Source organism: Manacus vitellinus, unplaced genomic scaffold, assembly GCF_001715985.3.
Source record: "Manacus vitellinus isolate BGI_N305 unplaced genomic scaffold, ASM171598v3 scaffold_1_pilon, whole genome shotgun sequence".
Classification (NCBI taxonomy): domain Eukaryota; kingdom Metazoa; phylum Chordata; class Aves; order Passeriformes; family Pipridae; genus Manacus; species Manacus vitellinus.
The window spans coordinates 33,753,493-33,769,864 of NW_021939396.1; the positions used below are offsets into that span (position 1 = coordinate 33,753,493).

At 36.1% G+C, this 16,372-nt stretch overlaps 1 protein-coding gene across 2 annotated transcripts in view; it reads left to right on the top strand.

Moving 5' to 3' along the window:
* The window catches only part of ARFGEF1 (ADP ribosylation factor guanine nucleotide exchange factor 1), a 91,069-nt gene that overhangs the window by 51,394 nt on the left and 23,303 nt on the right, over positions 1 to 16,372 (top strand). For both annotated transcript variants that reach the window (XM_018079576.2, XM_029959264.1), the window contains 12 exons: positions 1,893 to 1,992; positions 2,113 to 2,252; positions 2,354 to 2,462; positions 3,487 to 3,688; positions 4,754 to 4,865; positions 6,034 to 6,239; positions 6,340 to 6,424; positions 6,951 to 7,122; positions 8,306 to 8,457; positions 11,881 to 12,009; positions 15,139 to 15,297; positions 15,610 to 15,760. In XM_018079576.2, coding sequence (XP_017935065.1) covers positions 1,893 to 1,992; positions 2,113 to 2,252; positions 2,354 to 2,462; positions 3,487 to 3,688; positions 4,754 to 4,865; positions 6,034 to 6,239; positions 6,340 to 6,424; positions 6,951 to 7,122; positions 8,306 to 8,457; positions 11,881 to 12,009; positions 15,139 to 15,297; positions 15,610 to 15,760 — 1,717 coding nt within the window. The remainder of the gene's footprint in view (positions 1 to 1,892; positions 1,993 to 2,112; positions 2,253 to 2,353; positions 2,463 to 3,486; positions 3,689 to 4,753; positions 4,866 to 6,033; positions 6,240 to 6,339; positions 6,425 to 6,950; positions 7,123 to 8,305; positions 8,458 to 11,880; positions 12,010 to 15,138; positions 15,298 to 15,609; positions 15,761 to 16,372) is intronic.

Here is a 16,372-nt window from a genome sequence, read left to right on the forward strand (position 1 = left end):
CATTTAGCTGTATTTGCCATTGCCACCTGTTCATAATTGTTAATATAAACTGCCTTTAAACTCATACTCTCAGTTGACCAAGTAAATAAATAATTGGCTCTTTTCTGGTTTACTCTTCCAATATACTAGGAACAGAGTCTCAACTCTGTGATGTGAATTGCAATAAGTAACATAGTGATAGCATTTTTAAATATCTAAAATGTAAATAATCAGTACAGTTTTGAGAAGCTGTTCATTCCAAGATATGCTTCTCCAAAGGTGACACCAAAAGCAAGAAGTTCAACTCTGTCTTGGAAGCAGAGATCTGAAGTGCCTTCATAATATGCAGACCTTTCAGTTAATTTCTCTTCTAGTTTAGATTTGGGTTTGGTTTTTATCTGTGAAACTTTTTTTCTCTGCTCCTTCGGTGACTTCTTTTTTTTAAGTTTTCTACCAGAAAAAAAAAAATTTCCTGATTTCAGAGAGTATATAACATTACTGTCTTTCAGTAAAAAAAATCAGAAGACAGCAAATACGTAACTAAGGATTGCTCTTAGCATGACATTTGTTAAACTTTTGTCTTTATAATGTCTGATTACATAAAATTGTGGCTAAAATCAGTCTAGTATCCTCCTAAGTGTGTTTAGACACTTGAAAGTCTATGATCTCATGTTGAACTCCTTAGGTTTCATAGGGTGCTTTCCTTACTAAGACTAGTATCTGGGATTGTGCTGTGTACCTGTCTCTCTAAAGAGTATGTAACTGTTGGTAGCACATTTTGCTTGAGGAAATTATTTACCAGCAAAGTTGCCTAAAAGTCAGCATTACTGTTTTTCCCTAAACACGTGACATAAAGTGCAGTTATGCTTACCTCTATGTGACTAATAGCATAAAAATCTCTTTATAAATTCTGTGCTAAAAGGAATAGCCAATATTATAAACAAGAGTAGTTACATATTTGGATATTTGCATGATGCTATTGGAGAAGTGAGCTTGAGACTATCAGCAGCATTCTAGAAAAAACATGTTGGTGGATTTGGTAGGCCACAGCTGGCTGTGAGGAGCTGAACTCTTAGAAGTGCTGAACAGCGATGTAATGCTGTGTAGGATGGTGATGTAATGCCATGTAGCAGTTCTCACTTTGAGCTCAAATGCTGTTATGGCAGTCACTGCTGCTCAGGAGAGAAGTGAGAAGAAGCCTGTCCAGCGAAGCATACTTGGCTGAATTAGTAAGCCCATAGTGTTGGTAGATCTGGTGAGGAACTGAGAGGGGATAAAATAGTCTCTGTTCCAAACAACAGCACCTGTACTGAAGTGATTTCAGGGAAAACTAATGACTCTTAGGGAAGACTAGCTTTCTTATTAATGGACTTGCTGCCGTGTTTTTATGCTGTGCCTGACCAGTACCCTTCTTCCAATAATCTAATACTGAAGTGTGGTTCTTTTGTGTCAGAATTTTACCTTTCTAATGGAGGTCCTACACTTTAAATTTGCTTAAGTGACTGTTTGTTATGTTTTTCACTGTCTTGAAGAGAAAATCTTTTTGTGATGAGGTAATACCTCTCCTTTCAAAATCCCAAATAAACTCTTAGCAACTTAGACTTCTCATTAGGCTAAATTGTCCTTCAGGGTCTGACATCTTTCCCAGTTCTTCTGGTTTTGAGTGTTCAAAATATAAAGCAAATTTTTCATCTGGCCAAAACTCCAGAGGTACATAACTAGCAGTTCAAATTCCTAATTTGAATGTATCAAGCATAAGTTGTACTTCTTCCTTTCCTCCTTTTTTTTTTCTCTTTATTTCCTGTACCTCTAAGGTGCTGCTTTCAGAATTATGTCAGAATTTTGGCATCAAAGTTAGTGACTGTGTTTGTAATAGATTTTTTTTTTCTCCCTCTTCCTGGAATATTTGTTAGGTTTTCTTCAAAGAAATTTTCCTGTATATCTTGGAAACTTCTACTAGCTCATTTGATCATAAGTGGATGGTTATACAAACACTGACAAGGATATGTGCAGGTATTAAGGATCATTTGATTCTAGTTTTTACATTTTTATCTTGAAGAACAAAACTGTACTTGCCTTTCATTGAGTTACCTAGTTTTTGTTCCAAGTTTGACAATATCACTTTATTTATAGATGCCCAGAGTGTAGTGGACATCTACGTGAACTATGATTGTGATTTAAATGCAGCAAATATATTTGAAAGGCTGGTTAATGACTTATCAAAGATTGCTCAAGGAAGGGGGAGCCAAGAACTTGGCATGTCCAATGTTCAGGTAAAAATTTCACTAAACTTTATAAAGCTTCATGTTTCTTGGCATGATAGGTTGAAACTAAACTCCATTCCACTAATAATTGTTTATGAAATCTTTTCTAGGAATTAAGTTTGAGAAAAAAAGGATTGGAATGCTTAGTGTCAATCTTGAAGTGCATGGTCGAGTGGAGTAAGGATCAATATGTAAATCCCAATTCTCAGACAACACTTGGTAAGACATGATATGTTTCTTCTGGCTTTAATGAAGGGGTGCTGCAAGAGTTTCTTGTGTTCTATCCATATCTTGCTAATGTTAGTGTACAAGTTAGTAAGGTCTCTTGCATGAAAGAGAGAGAATAAATTTTTTTCTTAATAGAAATACTTGTAAGTTTGGTGTAATCTGAACAAGTTGTCTGAGTTGTCTTTTCCTAATTGTATGAATTTGTAGAACACTACTACACTGAAAATTACTAAATCCTGTTATTTTCTGTATTTCTAATTTTAAAAGGATCTCAGAACTCTCTTTGAAGCTCCCTTAATTGCATCTAATTTCATATTGATTAAATTACTATTGGAGCAAGCAGGATGGAGAGCATTTTTTTTACTTAATAGTAAAAAAATTACTCATTTATTTATTATTTACCTATTATAGCTATAGAACTTTGAATGTTGTAAGCAGTGAAGTAACTAAATCATTAATCTTGTTTTAATCCTGTTTCCATCTGACCTGAGAAGTACTAAGGTTATGCCAGAATTTTCAGATTAGGTGCTTAAAGTTGGTAGGTGAAGTAATAAACTTTTTAGGGTGGTTAGCATGGCTGTCCTTGTGAGCTGAGAGCGCCAGCTCCTTGATGTGTCTACATTCTTTTAAACACTGTGCTTCAGAAATTCAGAATATTGTGGTTTTCTTCAGGTAAAAAGTAATATTGGACTTGAAAATAAAAGATATGAGATGTAATTAGGTTTCTAAGGTGTCAAATTTTTTTCCAGGTGCCTACAAATTATAGTTAAGGCTTAAATTTCAGTATGTGATGAACTAAAAGAATTCTCCTTGATATTTTGTAGTGGTTTTTTGTTATTATTTTTTTCCCAATTAAAATAAAGTCAGAATAATTATATAAAAATAAATACATCATTGAAGGTAACCCAACTAACTTTTTAAAGCCTTTAGAAAGGATTTTAAGAATAAGCTGTGATTTTAGGGTTTTTTTCCACTGTATGTATTTTGGATATATGTAACCCTTTCCAATTTCTAGGCCAAGAAAAACCCACAGAACAGGACAGCAGTGAAACCAAACACCCTGAGACAATTAACAGATATGGAAGCTTAAATTCCTTGGATTCTACTGCTTCATCAGGAATTGGCAGTTACAGCACACAGATGTCTGGCACTGACAACCCAGAGCAGTTTGAGGTCCTAAAGCAACAAAAGGAAATAATAGAACAAGGAATTGACTTGTGAGTGCCCTTTTATCACCCCGGGAGGGTGGATTCTTTTGGAGCTATGAAGATTCCTGGGTTTTTCTTCCTTCTCCTCATAGATACTCATCTTGTGTTAGGAAAATACTCTGGATGTAACAGCACTTCCTCTGGTGAAAGAGTGCTGAATGGTGTCCCCTTTGGAGCCTGTCAACAGTGTTTTGTGTTAACCTAATTCCTCACAGCTAGAAGATGAGTACTCTGAATGTTTGTTCTTTTTTTCTCCAGACCTGCTTGTCTAAAAATAAGGGGTTTATGTTTGGATAAAAAGAACATTGAACTCGTGATCAGTTGAATATGACCCCTGTTAATGTACGCATTACTGATGAAAGTGCCTGTATACTTAAGCTGATGCTTCCTTCTGATTAATTAACTTGTCATAATTAGAACTGTAGGATAGTGTAATTTCTCAGTGCAGTCTGACATGAATCTTCTGTGTGATTTCAGCTTTTTCACCTTAACCTCCTTGGTGAGGTCAGTTTATGCAAAAATAAAAGTTTTCTGTCATATAGTTCTGGGACCCTGAACAAACATGCCTTATTCCTTTAAGGTTTTGATTTCTTTCAGTTACCTGGTTCCTTGTCTTGTACATTTTCATTCTTACAGGCAACTCATGGATTTCTTGGTTGTTTCATACAGATAAAAATAAAAAGCAGCAGGGTATAATTGTTCTTTCCAAGCCAACACTTTGCTGTCTCTGTGGAATATTTTTTAATTCACGAGTGCCAGAGTAAATGATAGTGTTTAGCTCTCTTTACTTGGAGCTGCCTGGATGACATGCTGGCAGTTATGTTTGAAAGAGGAAGAGGAGGCTGTTTACAGGGTAACAACAGAAACAAACAAACAAAACACCCATCATCCAATAATTATAGAAAGCAACAGCTCATTCCCATCTAAGGCATAGTTTGATAAAGGAAAAATATTTAATACATAGATTTTTCAGGACCTTATCTGAAATTATTAAATCTTTTTACTTAAGCTTGTACAGCTTTGTGCATGGGTAAAAGGGTTAACTCTTATTCCATCCTGATCTTGATTGTACAGGTTCAATAAGAAACCAAAGAGGGGGATTCAGTACCTGCAAGAACAAGGAATGCTTGGCACTACCCCAGAAGATATTGCTCAGTTCTTGCATCAAGAGGAAAGATTAGATTCAGTAAGAAAACTGTTTTCCTGATAATTGTTTTTGCTGATGCAGATGTGTTTATACTAATTGCAAATCACTTGTTAGTGTGTTGAAGTGTGTAACGTTATTGTGCAATGAAGAAACGGAAACTTCTCTCTCTTCTAAAATTCCTAAGCTTAAGGAATTTGGTTTCTAGAATGCATTAGAGCTGTACCCTGTGCTATATGCATCCTGCAGTTCAGCAAAGTGTAAAGGAAAACATTGACCTACTTGAGCTGACTCAAAACTTGTACTTAGTTACTAGTATAGCTAGAAGAACCTTGTAAATTTTATGTACTTTATTCCAATAAGTAACTGCGGGAAGTATCTGTCCTTCAGAGAGGGCTAAAAAATAATGTGGTGCAACAGCATTAAAAACACTTTTTCTGTTTCCCAAAAGAAAGTTATTTAATGTTCTTTGATTTTATTTACAGCTAGAAGCTGTTTCTGGACTTGGAAGGGTCCTACAGTATCTGGCTGAGGATTGGAATATCTCATGAAAAACAGCTTTGTGAAACAGCAGCCTGCACCATTGTGCTTAGTAGTCACACCTGTTTTGGTGCCAGTGCTTGCAGCTGTGGCAAAAGTCACAAATTTCAGTATTAAAACTTAAAATCTCATATCAAAACAAACTTTTTAACCTCAGTTTACATATACACATACAGGCATCTTTATCTGAATGCTTGTTGTTTTTCACTGTACTGTATTGCTTTGACAGTGAACTTGGATGAATTCGAGTACCAGCTATTTATATTTGAGCTTCCCTTGCATCTGTTTGAAATCTGCACCCTAAGGGATAAAGTTTAGTTTAGTAATTTTTTCATTCCTGTAGTAAGTGTCCTAACTACAAAAATCATTGTAGTAGAGAACAATCGTTGGTAATATTAACTTTGTATTGTGCACGTGGAGTTCATCTAATGGAAAAATGGCACATAAGTAAAGCCAGAGAAGGAGGAATGTAGGCAGATATGTATGAGCATGTAAGAGCATTATGATGGAATATATGGCCAAAATACTTGGCTTTAGAGAGGAGAAGCAGGAGTATGTCTTAGTTAATTGCATACAGGCCTCTGTTTTTGTGAGGCTTTTGACTCTGTTTTCTGTTTTGTATTTTTCCTAGTGTAAATGCACTAGTTTGCCTTTTCTGTTCTTATTTTAGACTCAGGTTGGGGAGTTCCTGGGAGACAATGATAAATTTAACAAAGAAGTCATGTACGCCTATGTAGACCAACACGACTTTTCAGGAAAGGATTTTGTTTCAGCTCTGCGCATGTTTCTAGAAGGATTTCGCCTTCCAGGAGAAGCTCAAAAAATTGATCGCCTAATGGAGAAATTTGCTGCTAGATATTTAGAATGTAACCAAGGGTAAGATGTACTTTGTCTTCAGAACCTTGGAAAGCTGAATAATTAGTAAAAAATCCTAATAAATTAAATTTGCTGTTCTTTTTCTCCTTTTTGCCTTCAGGCAAACTCTTTTTGCTAGTGCAGATACTGCATATGTTTTAGCTTACTCAATTATCATGTTGACAACAGATCTTCACAGTCCACAGGTATGTTGCTGGAATAAGTATTTGTGTTACATAGATATGTAACTTTCAAGCTTTGTGACAATGTAGTTTTAAAAGCTTGCGGTCCAATTTAACACCAATATGTGTGTAAGAAGTAAGCTAGCTTATGTTTAACAGTTTTATGTTTCATGGACATTGAGATTTTTAAGTTGTTTTGGTTAGGCCTTTCTGTAAGGTAGATTTCTTTCAGATAGATAGTTTGGTCTGTATGCCAAGATAAAACACTCTTTTTCTTTCTTTCTTCCTTCCTTCCTTTTTTTTTTTGGTAATGTGTATTATAATTGATCTGTGGATCCTACTGCATGAGTGTTGGAATGTCCTCATGTCCTTGTATTATTTTGTAGATATGACAGTCTTGCATATGTTGAATACTTAAAAATGTCTTCTGAATCAGTAGGTTTGTCTTCGATGGTAACTTGTCATCTGCTGGCCAGTTTTGTAGGCAGCATTGTAACTGCAATGAGCTTGCCTCATTTGTTGATATTTATAGCTATTTTCTGGATTTCAGGTTAAGAATAAAATGACAAAAGAACAGTATATTAAAATGAATAGAGGTATCAATGACAGTAAAGATCTCCCTGAAGAATATTTGTCTGCTATCTATAATGAAATAGCTGGAAAGAAGATTTCAATGAAGGAAACAAAAGAATTAACAATACCCACAAAATCTAGTAAACAAAGTAAGTAGTTGTAATATTAGCTTTCTTCAAAGTTTTGGCTCTTCAGTTTCATTAAGTTCTTATTTTTAAAATGAGAGTTCAATGAAGCAAACACCACTTAACTCAAAATGAGTTAATTTCATATTCTTTTCCATTTCACATAAATGTATGATGATGCCTGATGCTTGATGGTGTTAAATGCACCTGCTTATTTTCACTTCCCTTTGTATCTGAGTTCCTGGCGATTGGTGCACTCACCATGGAGAGAAGGCAGGTTTTGCTGTTGAACAGCAACACAGGGAAATTTAAGCTTGTGAAATAAGTGTCACCCATAAGCACAGTGCAGAACACTGAGTGGGTCTTCTATTTCTATAGTGACCATTGTGATTTCCTGCAATAACCAGTCTGTCATCCTCAAAAATTTTGCAATATTTGGTTTGTAGGACACTAATTTATGCACTTTTAAAATGAATTATCTTTTCCTCTCTCAAATACCAGAAAAACTTTTTGTGTTTTGCACAGCATGAAAATTCAGGTGTTATTCATTCTAGCTTTTCTACAGAGAACATTAAAGAGACTTGACTTTTTCCCAACATATTTGTATACTTTCAAGTCCTATGTTAGCCTTATATGCAGAGTGCTTGTAGGAAACTTGCATGTGGCTAAAAGAATCCATCTTGTTTTCAGTATTCATTCAATTAATGCAATGTTTTATTGTAATTTTTAAAAAACTTATTATTACATGCTTCTTGGGTTTCACTGTCTTGATGAGATGGAGATTCCATTATGGAAATGAAAATGTGATTAATGTAGTTCTCCTTCAGAAAAAGGATGTCCAGTTATTTTTATTCTTATTTTGTGTGCTAATATATTACTATGAAAGGTTTCTTCACTTTGAATTTAGCTTTGGGGATGTGATATTTATGCTGTCAGTTGAGGTGATGGAGAAGAAATCCTTGTTGTCCAAATCTTAAGATTCTGTAAAGGTTTAAAAGTAGGTTACATTTCACACATTAGTTTGCCTTAAGTTAAATTTTATCTGTATTGTAAAAGAAATATCTTGCTGGTGTGGTAACTTCAAAATGTAAAGCTAATACAAAAATTGCATCTGAGTATTGCAGTTAATGAAAAATGTGAAATTATTATATTCCTAAAGACACCACTACTAAAGATGCACAAATGAGAGGAAAAAATGTGTTTACAGGTGTTGCTAGTGAAAAGCAGAGAAGACTCCTTTATAACTTGGAAATGGAACAAATGGCTAAAACAGCTAAAGCTCTTATGGAGGCAGTGAGCCACGTTCAAGCCCCTTTTACTAGTGCAACACACCTGGAGCATGTGAGACCCATGTTTAAGGTGAGATACATATTTAATATGGAGAATATCACAGTTTCTTAATAAAAAATACTGACTGATAGGATTTATTGAAAATACTAAAGATTTGTATCTGCTATCTTTTGATCATTTTGTAAGTTATTTAAATTACTTCAGGAAAGAAAGGATTTTGAGCCTTCTAATCTAATTTAATTAACTGTGGAATTTAAGAAGTTTCAGGGCTGATGGAAGTAGCATCTTGATACAGTGGAGGAGTTAAAGGGGAAAAACCTATGAAGAATAGTTAAAAATTTAAAATGTTAGCATTTTTATTTCAGGTGTAGAGGTGTAGTCAAAAACCAGATTTATAAAAGTGAGAAATTACTAATTTCAGTTCATTGATTTGGCTCCCTCTTACTGCTCTAGGGGAGGTTACTTAATTGTGTTTTGGGGGAGCAGTTATGAGAACAAACTTTTATCTGATGTTGTTTGTGGCAGATTATTATTTTAGACAAGTTAAGACTCTAGGAGGAGGTAGCTGGACCTGTATTAAACTATTATTCGAAACACCTGTCTATGCCCTTCTGTAGGTACAAATCTGTCTGCATCCCAAATGCCTTTTCCATACCAATGATTCAGATTCATAGATACAGTCATTCAGTAGTGTATGATGCCTCAGTGTGATCTTGGATGTGATCTCTGGCATAACTAACTCATAGCAGTTATCTGCCACTGAAATAAACTGTTGTGCCCTTTACCACGTGCTCTCATTTGCAGCCCTTTGTGCAAGTCGTGGTCCTCGCATGACCCCTTTGTGAACTGCCGCAGGGAGGTGAAGTTGCAGACTGCTACCGTTACAATAAACCAATGTAACATCCCTGGAGGGATGTGTTGTGAGGTCAGGTGGAGCTCCAAGCCCAGGCTCAAGAATCATAGAAGCATTTAGCTTAAAAAAGACCTTTAAGAACATTGTTTCCAATTGTTAACCCAGCACTGCCAAGTCCACTACTAAACCGTGTCCCCAAGTGCCACATCTACACGTCTTTTAAATACCTCCGGGGCTGGTGACTACACCACTTCCCTAGGCAGACTGTTCCAACATTTTTCAACTCTTTCTGAAATTTTTCCAGATACCCAATCTAAACCTCCCCTGGTGCAACTTGAAATCATTTCCTCTTGTCCTATCACGTGTTACTTGAGAGAAGAGACCAACTCCTTCACCAGTATTATTGCCCTTCTCTGGACATGCTCTAACACCTCAATGTCTTTCTTGTCATGAAGGGTCCAAAACTGAATGCAGTGTCTGAGGTGCAGCCTCACCAGTGCTGGGTCCAGGGGGACGATCACTGCCCTGGTCCTGCTGGCCACACTATTTCTGATACAGGCCAGGATGCCATTGGCCTTCTTGACCACCTGGACACACTGAGGATCTAGCTGTGGGATTGCTGTCCATGAGGCAAACTTCTGAGTTCTTTGTCACCTTATTAATAAAAGTAGTATAGCACTCTGTCTGTACAGAGGAACACTGTTTCCCTTTTAAAAGGTCTACTTTCAGAGTGTCACTCGGTAGAGGTATACTGTATATCCCCTCTGTTGACTTCTTTAAGACTGAAATGAAATCACCTGCATGCAGGCATCTCTAAAATTTGTAGTCTATTTTTTCTTAAAATACCAGCCCTAGTACTTCCTAGCCTTTAGTTTCTGAAAAGTACATTTGCAAAGTCCATTTTCAAAGGAGCAAAATATGAAGCATCAGGGTAAATTAACACCCTTAACATCTTTTGTGAAGGTGCTAAGAATTAGAAGTGAGGATGTTCATGAACTAATTAAAGTACTGAGGACAGTGTGATGTGTCTAACAGAGAGCTGTCTTCTCAAAAAGGTGAGAACTGTGAAATTTAAATACTAAGTTTCACATCTTTAGACTTTTTAAAATTTTAATTTCAGCAAAATTTTATAAATTTTATAAATTTCTGAGTATCTCACCTATTGATGTCCATGTAAAATTGATCGTTATAACTGTATTTACAGATACATTTGCTAAATGATGAAAACAGAGCAAAAATTTACTTTATGCATCCGCCTAAGCAGCCCAAAGTTGATTGTCTGGTTATTTTCACCCTTATTGACAAAACAGGGTGTCAATTTATGTGTATTAAAAATAACAGCATAAATCTAGTTATAAAGCATATATACAGATCATTAGATGGTTCTTAAGAAAGTATTTCAGTTTTGTGATTTTTTAAGATTAGTTTTGGTTTCAGCAGGAATGAAAAATTAGGAAGGCAATGAGAAGAAACATACATTTCTGAACATAAAATCATAGAATAGTTTGGGTGGGGAGGGACCTTTAAAGGTCATACAATAGGGAATTAAATCCTGGATCTAGGAATTCATCTGATGCCTTTAATACTGTCCCACAGATACCCTTTGGTATATGCAAGTGTTAAATGCTTTTCTGAGGTAGTGCATTTGGAATTGCTGGCTTAAATTAAACCAGAGCTCTGTGGTGCATCATTTTACTATGAAATTAAGTGTGAAATCTGTGCTCCCTGCTGTGCCCATTGAGTCTGTATTTCATCTGGGGTGACTTCAGGTAAAATGGTTTTGAAAATTGTTCTGGGGTTTCTGAGGAAACCGGGGGGTTTCCTCTCCATACGGACATGTAGTTATGGCAGGTTCCCTCTGCATCTTCTGACTGATTTTTCTGCCAGTGGGAGAGGGAGCCTTGACCACAAAGACAGAACCATGTAGAGTCTCCTGCAATAACTTCAGTTGAGTGTGTTGTACCTCCAGTCCCACCTAAGGCAAGAGAGATGGAAAACATCAACAGTGGCTTGGATACAAGAACATGGAGGGATAAGGGCAAGAAACTTAAGAGCAGATTATGTCCTGTATTTCTTATTGTTGTCTTACCATAATTTTAGTGGAATTAATAAAGTTTGCCCTATTTTCACTGCCTTCTTTTCTTTCCTTCTGCTGTTATCAGGATAAGCTAGTCTTATTTAAGTACTTTTCATCATTAAGGAATCTGCCATGTGCTGTATTGGTTTTTGCAATAACTATCAACTCTTATCTCTCTTTCTCAGTGTGCAAAGATAAAGGTTATCCTGGGAATACCAAAGTTCCAGTAGACACCTAACTGACATAGCTTTAGGGTTTGGGTTTTCCTACAATCTGAGGATGGTTGAGTGTGCTGATTGCTGAGGGAGAGGACGAGTGCTTCTGAGGGGGGTGCCAGTCTGTGTTACTCCTGTCCCATTCTCACGTCTCGTCTGACCATACTTTATACTATTCGATGTCTCATGCCTATCTATTCTATTTCCTTTTTGGCAAAAGGCAACTTCAGGATAATGATGTGAGTTAAGGATGGAATTTACACTCTAGCAAGATGTCGAAACTATAACATTCCCTTCAAGTGCTAACTTAAAATGCTAACATAACACTTATTTCGCATACGTTCCAGTTGGCATGGACACCTTTTCTAGCTGCGTTCAGTGTGGGTCTGCAGGACTGTGATGACACCGAAGTTGCCTCTCTTTGTTTAGAGGGTATACGATGTGCAATCCGGATTGCTTGCATTTTCAACATTCAGGTAAAAAAATATAAGATTGAGACACTACTTTGATTTATGTACCAGCAAAATGTTAGTGGGATTCTGAAAGTCCTTGTTGCTGAAGTTATTGCACTGCAATACCTAGAGGCTGCCTCCTTCTGCCATTGCTACTTCTGATATTTGACTGGAAGTGTAAATAAAGTTACCTTTCTTTTTCCTGGTGTTTTGTGGTAAGTTCTTCCATGCCTATATACTGAATTTTTGTTTCTGTATCAGTTGACTACTTTTAAGTCAAAGTACTTTCTTTTTAGCTTTCTTTCTAGTTACAGGCTGTTTAGCTTTGTTGTGGTGCTTCCAAAAATGAGTCTTTCTATTGTGTTTCACAAGTAAAATAGTATCTCTGTGAACTCTATTTGAGGTATTGTTCTCAACTTCAGAGAGATTATACTAATACAAGACTTTTATAATTGGATGCCATTTTAACAGTTATGACACTGGAAATGTCATTCCTGATGTGATGCATGAATGTATCTTGCATTAAGCACTATGCCAAGAATTCCAGACTCTCTGGCTCCAGAGGGTAATTCTGATTAAATTTGGGCTTTTTTTGGCTTTATTTTTTTCCATTTAAAAATCCTTGGTAGTGAAGGTACAATTATGTTATTGTAGATAATTAGTTAATAAATGAAATAGTGGTCTGCTGTAAGTCCATCATAGGGGTAGCTGAAGAGAGGGGCAAGCAAAATTCATGTTTGACATTGCATTATTTCATGTGTACACTGAAAACATGTAAATAAAAAAACCCCAACCAAGAACCCTGTAAGATTAAGTTAAAAATGTTAAACTATGATATGATAGTGAATGCTTTCCTTCCTTCTCCTCTTGCACTTGTATTTGGCAAATTAGATAACTTTTTATTGCCAATGGGAAAAGTCCCATTGGGACCTCTTATACAGCTGCTTAGAAAAGCCCATCTGAGATCATGTAAGGTTTCCTTCCTCTGTCTTTCCACTTAATTTCTGCATCATCACCACCTGCCCCCAGACTGAACAGACTTAAAAATTTGATTAACAAAGCCTTCCCTGGAGCCTGCAGCTGGTCTGTGTAATTCACATTCCTGTTATTTTTGTTTCTAAGCTGCAGAAGTGAAACTGGTACAGATATCAGTTTCAGCAGCTGCAGAGTTTAGCTCCCAGTCCTGCAGTGGTCTGCCTTGCGTGGCAAGGGCAAGGACATGCTTGCTTACACTCAGAAGATCCCCATGCTTCAGTAATACCCTTCAACTGGCTTGGGACAAACTTGCTTGAACTAGAGGTGTTGCAAAACCAAGTTTTTAAATTTCAGAAAATGAGAAGTGTTGCTTTTGAATTTTTTATGTAAAGGATATTCCTTCTTTGTTTCCTATGGGGATTCTGCTTTGTTGATATCATTAAAAACAGTACTGGCTTGTTGATGATTTCAGTATGTTATAGAGCTGTTCCAGTGCACAAGGCAATGATTAGATGGCATCTTGTCTGACTTCAGAGGCCAAGTAGCTCTGGTGGTTTGAAGCAAACTGGCAAATCTGTACTTAAGCTGATTTAAGGATCTTTTTTGTTGGAATCAAGTTTTTCCTCCAGTGCTGGCAACCTTTCTATTTCATTGAATAAACATACAGAAATTAAGATTGGTGTCTAGTAAGAGTTAACATTAGTTTACACATCTTGAGAGATATTGATGCTTTTAGTTTTAAGAAAGTTTTCAAAGTACACAATTGTCATGGTTTGAAACCATGACAACAATTTAGTTTAAGCTATGCATGTTCACCTCTAAAACCTGAATTATAGATTCTGGTTTTAATTATTTATGCTTCTTTATCTTAGACTGTCACAGAGTCTGACTTTTGTCTTTAAGCATCTAAGCCAACATATGCATCAAAAGAATGTACTTAATCTGCTTATATCATCTGGTTTTAATTTTTGGGTGATGGACACATTGTTTAGTTGTTTTTCTCCTACTTTGATGGCTTAGAAAAAGGGGCAGAAGGGGAATATCTGTATGAATAGGTAGGACTGAAAACATTTTCCAGAAGATACACATTTTGTAGACTCTAAACCTTCATTGCTGAGTATGCTTTCTTTGAAATTTCCATTTTTCTGTGCTTAGACATCATTTGCTGTGCCTTTGCCAGCCTACCCTGCAGTAGTAGTTGGATTTGAACATGGCAGACACGTTGCGTGGCTCTGTGATAATCCATCCCTTCTATCATTGCCCGCTGTTGTGGTGTTCATGTTTTCTCTGGGAAATAAGCATTCTTCCTGGGATATTTTTTTTTAATATTTTATATTTGGTTGGTTTATATTCTCGATTATTTTTTTAACTTGGAAACAGCCCTAAATATCCAAGCAGTTAAATGTATTTTGTAATTGTCATTTGTTTGTCTGGTATACATTTCACTTATACACAACAGGAGAGTAAAATGCACATGTGAGCTCAACTGTAATCCCCTTTTCACTGTTTTAGTTGGTTCATATGAGATCTGAAGAGTTTCCTTTGTTGTTTATAGGACAACATAAAAATTGGGTAACTACACGCAGAACCTTTTTTCTTTTGTGAGATAGATTTCATCTGTCTAGGTTATGGTCACTTGCAGTTTACTCGCCTGTGATGCTTGCCTCAGAAGATTCTGAGATGCTCCAAACAATGTGGATTAAGTCAAATACATTTTGAGCAGTTCTGTGGAATTGGCAAAATGTGCCTTTTAGATACATTACATAGACCCTGTTGACAAAAAAATCCTACAACTATAGTGTGTCTGCTAGGGCAGCATTTTCAGAGTAGATCTGAGTATTGTACAAGAATATTAAAAGCGTAGCTAAGTAGCCACATTTATTTTGAAACAGCATCCTATTTTTCAAAAAAGCCCCCCAAAAAGACCAAACCAGAAACCTAACAACAACCTATGTGTTCTGTGCTGTCAGACATTATACTTCATGAACAGAAGGAGCCTGATTTTTATCCCACAGCTTACTGTACAAGAACATAAGATATTTTCACTATGCTTCGGAAATTTAGTTCTAGGAAGAGAAAGGTAAATGGTATAGTTGATGAAACCACACAGACTGTACTAAGATGAAGAAACAGAAAAAATACTTACGAGAATTTTGGGTTTTTCCCTTCCATTTCCAGCTTGAAAGAGATGCCTATGTTCAAGCATTAGCAAGATTTACGTTACTTACAGTGAGTTCTGGTATTACTGAAATGAAGCAGAAGAATATTGACACCATTAAAACTCTCATCACGGTGGCTCATACAGATGGAAACTATTTAGGAAATTCCTGGCATGAGGTAAAAGTCATTTGTATTTAAATTGTAAGACAGCGTGTTTACTGATTTTTTGACCACAGTGGTGTACTTGTTTGTGCATAAATACAGTGGTTTTTAGATAAGTACCAAGTATATATTTTTGTGCATATATTATGCAGCCAATTAAAGTAGCAAAACATCTCTAAATTAATATTCATTTTAGACAAGAACAGAAATAACTTTTCTGACCTTGAGTCTTGAGAATTTTTTTCTTTTGAAGATTTTTATTTATCTATTTTTTACTATTTAAAACTGCTTTTTGTTGATGAACAACTTTGTTATTCTCTGGAATAGATTCTGAAATGCATCAGTCAGCTTGAACTGGCACAGTTAATAGGAACTGGAGTAAAACCTCGCTACATCTCAGGGACAGTGCGTGGCAGGGAAGGTTCTTTTACTGGAACAAAAGATCAGACACCCGATGAATTTGTGGGGCTGGGACTGGGTAAGTAATGCAGATATGAAGTATTTCATTTAACTGGCTTTGTTCACAGCTATTCAGGTTTGTCCTTTGTGTTCATTCTTGTTGACTGGGAGGTTCAGACAGAAGACCATAAAATAGTCCTCATAAAACTCCTAGACTTTTAATAGATCTGTTCCAATTTCTGGAATATTTGGTTTGCTCTGTTAAATATTATTGCCAGGGTGGGAGAGTAGGAAATTTAAGAAAGTTTTATGTTATTAATTTCTATTAAAATACAGCTGACCAACTTAGAACGGCTCACAGACGGTACGACCAGATTTAATAATATTGCAGCGTTGGTGCGCCAAGTATCTTACCAAACAAGCAAGTATGTGTAGGTTAAGCATCTGTTGTGAAGCTTTGTGAGAAATATATAGAATTCAAACCAAGTGGGAGATTAATTTAGCTTAAATTCTGAGCTGCCATTTCTTTCCTCTCTTGGTTACTTTGGTACTGAGTAACTGCCTTTTTTAGGTTGACCTGAGCACCAAAATTTACTCCGTAAATGAGATGTTTATTATTCTACTAAAATATATAGCGGTCTTACCTTAAATTATCTTCAAAACAGTGGGGTTTTTCTTGCGGGGTGGTTGT